This window comes from Cibotium barometz, chromosome 27, assembly GCF_041138505.1.
Source record: "Cibotium barometz isolate CiBa-2024 chromosome 27, ASM4113850v1, whole genome shotgun sequence".
NCBI lineage: Eukaryota > Viridiplantae > Streptophyta > Polypodiopsida > Cyatheales > Cibotiaceae > Cibotium > Cibotium barometz.
Genome location: NC_141072.1, coordinates 48,393,831 through 48,401,710, shown reverse-complemented (window position 1 = coordinate 48,401,710; position 7,880 = coordinate 48,393,831). Strand labels below are relative to the sequence as shown.

The 7,880-nt window shown below is 42.5% G+C and overlaps 1 protein-coding gene across 3 annotated transcripts in view; it reads right to left on the bottom strand.

The window, feature by feature from the left end:
* Positions 1-7,634, bottom strand: part of LOC147623466 (uncharacterized) — an 8,024-nt gene extending 390 nt beyond the window's left edge. Inside the window, exons 1-2 of one of the 3 annotated variants that reach the window (XM_086821630.1) lie at positions 6,959-7,634; positions 1-2,933 (exon numbers count right to left, since the gene is read on the bottom strand). The exon at positions 1-2,933 is cut by the window's left edge and continues 390 nt beyond it. In XM_086821630.1, the coding sequence (XP_086677756.1) occupies positions 1,078-1,482 (405 nt within the window). In that variant the 5' untranslated portion in view covers positions 1,483-2,933; positions 6,959-7,634 and the 3' untranslated portion in view covers positions 1-1,077. Of the gene's footprint in view, positions 2,934-5,619; positions 6,751-6,958 lie in introns of those variants that run through there. The other 2 variants (XR_015269383.1, XR_015269384.1) reach the window with 2 other exon arrangements.
* Positions 7,635-7,880: the final 246 nt, after the last annotated feature.

Genomic DNA, 7,880 nt, shown 5'->3' with positions numbered 1-7,880 from the left:
GGGGGGGAAGGGTTTCCTAGAGATCCAAGGGATGCACCACCTTCAAGACTACTCTGGTTCCTGTGCTCTCAACCCGCTCTGCTCGTCCTGCGCTATTCTCCTGTCTGCAATCATTGGAAAAAATGACTGGGACTCCAGCCCTCAGAACTTGCAACCATGCAGTCTTCTCTAATCTCCTCTGGGGCAAGAATCTCCTAGAGATCCAAGGGACGCACCACCTTCAAGACTACTCTGGTTCCTGTGCTCTCAACCCGCCCTGGTCCCAAACAATTTCCTTGTCCCGCGCTATTCTCCTGTATGCAATCATTGGAAAAAACGACTGGGACTCCAGCCCTCAGAACTTGCAACCGTGCAGTCTTCTCTAATCTACTCCCAACTCTTCCAACCTCTCTGAACCTTTGCTAACCCAACCAACCCTCTTCGCAGTCCTGCTTTTCTTTTATATATCCATCCCTCTTGCCTTACTGCATCCATTTGTGCGCCTATGATCACCTACTTTGATTCTCCACATGCAGCCACTCCTTACAGCTCACTGCAGCTGTCGCAGCTGTCTACACTTCAGTTCCCTCCTTTTCCTTTGATTTTTCTACCCTCTAGGATACCTTTCACACCTGCTCATTTTCTCTCCCATTTTGCCCCACCCTCTTGGATAAATACATTCAAGAACTACATCACTCTCATGTGCTCCAAACTCCCTTCCTCTACAACACAGTCTAAGCAGCTCCATTAACATCAACCACCTCAACAGGCATCTCTTGCCATAGCATCCTTCTGAACTGAGCCACTCTCCTGGATCAAACACTTAGAAACAATCAACAAACATCTCCCCAGCCTTGCCTTTATCAAGGGCTGCTCAAACCAACCATAGTCTCTGTCCAGCTTCTTCCTTGTTTCTTCATCCTTGTCATCTCCTTCGGCAGTTATCTCCAATGTTAGCTGCACAACTCCTTTACTATCAGTGCATAGATGTCCCATTCCTGCTTCCAACAAAAAAACGACTGGGTCACTGCAACATAAGCATCAAGACTCACCTTCTCAACAAGAAAACCAGGCGCTTTAGCATCATAACCCACTCTCTTACTTGGCCATAACAGCAGCTCCATCTACCTCTTCAGTGGCTATTTCTAGCAAATCCACATGACCAGTTTGACTTTGGATTTCTCCATCCTTCACATTATCAAACTGATGTCCATCAACATCTAGAATACTATCAAACAAGGAACCCAAATAGAAGCTCTGCTGTACTTCCAAGTCATCATTCACATCTTCCTCATCCCACAGCCTGCTTACAGCATCCAACAACTCATCATCATTAAAACATATCCCTGTATTCGTGCCAGCAGCAACCTGTTCACCTCCATCTTGATCCACAGATTCGTCAAACAAGTCACATACACCTTCCAAGTTATCATCCAGCAAAGCATCACTATCATCATTCACCCCATTATCTAAATATTCATGCACAAGTATCTGCTCAGCCATGCCATCATCATCAACATCTGTGTCTTCAAAGAAAGGCAGCTCTAACAGGGCCTCCTCCTTACTTTCTACCTCATCACAAAACTCACCTGCAGATTCAAATCTGGTTACCTCTCATACAGCACACTCCTAAGCTCATCTACCTGTGATACCTCCGAACACTGGGGGCCACCTGTCCTTCCATGGCTGGCTCATTAACCATCTGGCATCTCTCTTCCACCTAACTAGCATCTTCTACCTCCATTCCTGGGTCTACAGTTACATAACCTGCATTCTCTGTCACCTCATAAGCACTTGTCTCCATGGCCTTCACACAGTGATCCACTACCTGTTCTCTGTTTTGAGCATAACACACATCTGACAAAGAAGATGCAATCACTCTACTGGGCCCACTGGATGGCATACACAATCCAGCCTTCCCCTCTCCTGATATGCCACAACCTTCATTGCTTCTTCAGCAGAACTGAAAGGGCCTTTCATCTCCACTTTCTGCAAAACTGAAAGGGCCTTTCATCTCCACTTTCTCTCTGATTGGCCCCCTTATTCCCTCCACAAAGCTTTCCTTCTTCAGAAAGCGAGGAGGAGTCTGACTCCCTCCCAAAGTCTTCAGCATTCTCTTCCATGCAGCTACAAACCTGTCAGCAAAAATCTGACACCTTTTCATCCTCTTCTTGATTCAATCTAGTCAGCTTTCTCCACATGTCCTCTGGAGTGTCAGTTTCCCATACTTCATTTTCAGGGCTTCTCTCAACCTGTCCCAGCTTCCTCTGTCAGCATCTGTAGCCTCAAACTCAAACCAGTCCATAGTTGCATCCTCTAACAACAGGCTCACCAACTTCTGGTTGTAGGCATCATCATCCTTGTTATTTTGGAAAGCAACCTTTTCAACACTCCTCAGAAACTCGGAGACATCCTCACCCCTCCGACCTCTGAACACATCAAATCCAAAACAAGCCGTTGGTCCTGAGTTGATCAACAAGTGGGTTCCAACCTGCTGGTCAAATCCCTCAATAAGAGCCTTCTGAAATCCTCAGTGGGAGCACCAAAAGAATGGGTGATCATTGGGTGATGGCCTCTATACACCACCAGCAAGCACTCAAAGAAGAAAAGAAGAGGAATCAAAATGAAAAGATGTGGGAACCTCTACCCCAATGGCACCAATCAGACATATATTTATCCCTAGCCTCTCAGCTGATCATCTGCTGATCAGAAACACACTCAGCTGCATGCAGCACTGCTGAATTCTGCCTCCCCTAGCCTACCTTGTGATCCCAAGCAGAAATCTATCCTCCAAGCCTTCACTATGAACTGCTAAGCTCAGCTGACCTTGTAGACAGATCCCCAATACTCCCCAGCTTACTCTGCTGACACTCTTCTAATCCTGCTGCTGTCTGGACCAGTCTGCCTTGTGCTGCAGAATCCGGATGCAGAATTTTTCTTCAAAATTCTCTCCTCTGCATCCACAGAGTCCTCTAAACCCTCAAGCACCTCTAAAATCAAAGGAATATCACATAGCACACTTTCTGCTGACAGTTGCACTCAGAGTTGACTGTACCTCTTCAACACATAAAACTGACTCAGCTGATGCAGATTAACACCCTGCTGTATCCGCAAGGACTTCAGGAACCACAAACCACTCCGAACAAACCAAGATATCACCTCTATGCCTCTCTGCTACACACGACTGATCCCAGCTGCACTCGGAACAGATCAGAATTCATCCAACTAGACTAATCAGCTGGCCCCTCAAGAACCTGTAAACATATAAACAGAACGAATCCCAAATCCCAGTTACACTTAGCTGCACCTCTACTGACTGTACTACAGCTGACTCTGCTGCAGACCTCCGTCTCAGGACAAGCAAATGTAGAAGGCCTCTTTGATTCGGCACCACTCATCAACTATCCTCAGACTTCACCAGATGCTCACCAAGCACCAATCTTCAAGGATCAACCCCTTCATCTACATGTCTTCAATCTTCAGCATCAAAACAGATCAAAATTGACCCAAACACCCAGATCGAGCTAGCTGATGCAGCAGCTACCTCCCTACAATCAGCTGACCCTCCAGAAACCTCTAATCTCTTAGTCAGAATCAATTCAAGGCCTCAATTCAAGGCCTCAGCTGCACACCTGCTGTTGCAGAAACCCTGTGAAAACACTAGATCTTCTAACTTATGTCCTCTGCAGGTCTAAAACCATCAGCTGGACCTCAGGATCACCTCACTCCAGCACAATCAATCCATAGCGAGCCCTAAGTACTATCAGCTGCATATACTGATGCTCGGTTGATAGCCAAAAGACTCGGTAAAGCATCTCTTCTATTCATGCCTCAGAAATGATTACACAGCTAACAGATTCATACCCAAACAATTTCCTCGTCCTGCGCTATTCTCCTGTCTGCAATCCTTGGAAAAAACGACTGGGATTCCAGCCCTCAGAACTTGCAACCATGCAGTCTTCTCTAATCTCCTCCCAACTCTTCCAACCTCTTTGAACCTTTGCTAACCCAACAAACCCTCTGCGTAGTCTCGTTTTTCCTTTATATATCCATCCCTCTTGCCTTAATGCATCTATGCGTGCACCTACGATCACGTACTTCGATTCTCCACTTGCACCTACTTGAAGGTGGTGTGTCCCATGGATCTCTAGGAGACTCTTGCTCCCGTTATAGAGACAGGGTCTGTTCATTTTTTCTCTACTGTTGCTGTTTCTCTGCTGTAGTATTATGATCCATCAAAAGGGATCTTAGAGCTTGTGTGTTTTTCTTCTTATATTGGTGCCCAAAGTCTCAGGGCTGTTGGAACCCCTATGTTTCTGTTTCTATATCTGGTGTTTGGTTTGTGCCAGCAGTATCAACTGTGAGACTGGCTGTCTTATCTTTTGTTTTGCTGTATGAATTGTGAGAAGATGGTGTTTTGCGTGACTTTGTGGAGGTAGAGCTCTGAAATGTATGAATCTGTTAACTGTGGAATCATTTCTGAGGCATGAACAAAAGAGATGCTTTACTGAGTCTTTTGACTATCAACTAAGAATCAGCATATGCAGCTGATAGTACTTAGGGCTTGCTATGGATTGGTTGTGCTAAAGTGAGGTGGTTATGAGGTCCAGCTGATTGTTTTAGACCTGCAAGACATAAGTTAGAAGATCTAGTGTTTTCACAGGGTTTCTGCAGCAGCGTGTGCAGCTGAGGCCTGTAATTGATTCATTAAAGGTTTCTGTCTGGAGGGTCAGTTGATTGTAGGCAGGTAACTGCTGCATCAGCTAGCTCTATCTGGGTGTTTGGGTCAATTTTGATCTGTTTTGGTGCAGCTGAAGATAGAAGACATGCAACAGAGCATGATGAAGGGTTGATCCTTGAAGATTGGTGCTTGGTGACATTTGGTGAAGTCTGAGGATAGTTGAAGAGTGGTGCTGCATCAGAGAGGCCTTCTACATCAGCTTGTCCTGAGACGGAGGTCTGCAACAGAGTCAGCTATAGTGCAGTCAGTAGAGGTGCAACTAAGTGTAGCTGGGATTTGGAAGTGCAGCTAAGTGTATACGTTTCAGGTTTTCCTGAGGGGCTGGCTGATAAGTCTAGCTGAGTGAAATCTGATCTGTTCCGAGAGCAGCTGGGGATCAACTGTGTACAGCAGAGAGACAGAGGTGATATCTTGGTTGGTTCGAAGTGGCCTGTGGTTCCTGAAGTCCTTGCGGATACAGCAGGGTGTTAATCTACATCACCTGAGTCAGTTTTTTTTGTGTTGAAGGGTTACAGTCAGTTCTGAGTGCATCAATGAGTCAAAGAGAGAAACATGACGATGCCATATTATCAAGACCATTTAAGCAACAAATATATATTCCTAATGCCACCAACATCTCAATAGGGATAGGGCCAAAAACACCACAAGGACTTCTACACAAAAACAAATAAAGAGCACCTTAACCAAGAAAAACAAACAAGCAAAGGCAACGCTTCTACCTTCAGTATGAGTTCACCTCATCAGACATACACAACAAAGAACACCATCGCATGAGATATGAACCTCAATAAAAAATTTATATATCCGCACAACAGCTCAAGATAAAAAACAAAGAGATTGGCTTTGCTACACTAGTTTTAAATTCAAATAAGGGTGTAGGGTATACTCAAAGAGAGATATTAAACTCAAATAAGAGTACTTCCATTGAGGAGTCAAAGAGACATACAACTTGATAATTAGAGAACTGATCTGATCGTCCATATAGCCTCTTCACTCAAGCAATTTATTGTTTACACCTTTCTCTCTCTCTCTCTCTCTCTCTCTCTCCTTGGGGAGCTGCATGCTCTTAGCTTTAACTATGCCTAGACGTTGCAATTTCCTTTTTATGACACTGACAAGTAAAAACTCTCCTAACAAACCCTTATGTGCAACATTGGATGTTGCAAAAAGAGCCACCTCTTGAGCTTCTCGGTCTTCAAACTTAACGTCACATCTAAGGTAGTTATGGTTTTCGTGATAGATATTACCAAAATAACATTATACTTGAATTGCTTAAGCTAACAGTTGTAACATCAATCAATAACAATAAAGAGATGTGTAATCAATCAATAACATTAAAGAGAAATGTCTTACACTTGGAAGTGAATGCTTAACAGCTTCTCCATTTCTGAGACAACAGCGCCACCACATGAATTAGAGAAGCAAGGATATTAAGTAACTATCATTTCAGAATTCTTTTCACACCGAGAGATTTTCCCGTAATAAGTGACAAGAATTTTGAAATGGTTGTTGCCCAATATCCTTGCTTCCCTAATTCATCTGGTGGTATTGTTGCCTCAAAAATGGAAAAGCCGTTAGACATTTACCTCCAAGTGTAAGACATTTCTCTTTATTATTATTGTTAATTACACAACTCTTAGATATACATCTCTTTATTGTTATTGATTGATGTTACAACTCTTAGCCTAAGCATTTCGCGAAAATCATAACCACCTTAGACGTGACATTAAATTTTAAGACATAGAACCTCAAGAGGTGGCTCTCTTTGCAGCATCCAATGTTGAACATATGGGTTTGTTAGGAGAGTTTTCGAAACACCAGATTTCGCCATTCTATGTCTGCGAATCAAGGCCGGAAAAGACACCAACGCCACAAAAAAATCCTACAATGAGGCAAGCGACAATTGATAAGTATAAGTAAAAATCTGCATAAGTGAAAATCCGCATACGGCCAAGTAATGTTTTACTTATCAGTATAGATCGAAAAATAGCCTTTGAGATCCAAGTAAGGTTCTGGCCTCTCCCAATGACCTTAAATACAACAAGGTCATGATAAACAAAGGACCTCACAAGCTTTAAAGAAAGTCCCTGCACTGTTAATATCTCCTCGCGGATTTTTTCATCTACAGTCACAATGCAAAGCACAGTCCATCGCAACAAACACAAAGGTTCCCACCCACGGATTCTCCTTCATCATAAATTTTACGGACACACTGACGAACTTTGAGCAGTGCATTACCTCTAAAAAAACCTTTCTTCTCTTTCTCACGAAACAACGCTCTCATGTACATCTTGACATGCATTGGCAATCCATAACCTGCAATGCTCTCTATTATCTCTCCATTGATCCAAATCCATCTCCACCACTTTAATCTCGATCAACAAAGCCACAATGCTTGATAATCTCTGAGAACGCTTAAACATAGAAAAAAAAACTCTTTAGTATTTTCATTTAATACATTATAACCATTCAAATAAAATCTACAAAACTCTTCACAATACCTACTTTTTTTCTTCTAGTGCTTGTTGATCCATTCAACAGTTTTGCAATTTTACTCTACACCACAACAAATAAATTAGTAGCCTAAATAGAGCCCAATTTAGAAGGCAAACATAAAGCTATCCAACTATTACAAGAAATGCAAGTATGGGCAACAAGTGATTAAATCAACATTTCAGACCAACAAGGAAATGAAAGACAACAAAACTAAGACACAGATGCTGCATAGAGACTGTTCACACAGTAAAGTTTCTTTTAAGAACATCAACATTTCAGACCGACAAGGAAATAAAATTAAGGATGCAACAAAACTACGACAGATGGGACTCTATTCACACAGTAAAGTTTCTTTAAGCACACAGTAAAGTTTCTTTTAGAACGTACATTCTTTATAATAGTCTTTTTATACATTCTTTATAATAGTTCTTTTGTGCATCAATTTGCTTAGTCAACTCAGAATGTAATGCCACTTTATTTAAGATTTTTAAAACAAAACTTTAATCCATTCTTGAATGGCTGAGAGCAAAAACAAAAAGGTGGGACTTCACTTAGACAAAGCATTAAATACAAAGCTCGGACCACACAATTTTAAAACACCAAATTTCGAAGGGCCATAAGCAAAGACTATTCCATAGATCTTTGGCTCAACAGAGGTGCAATT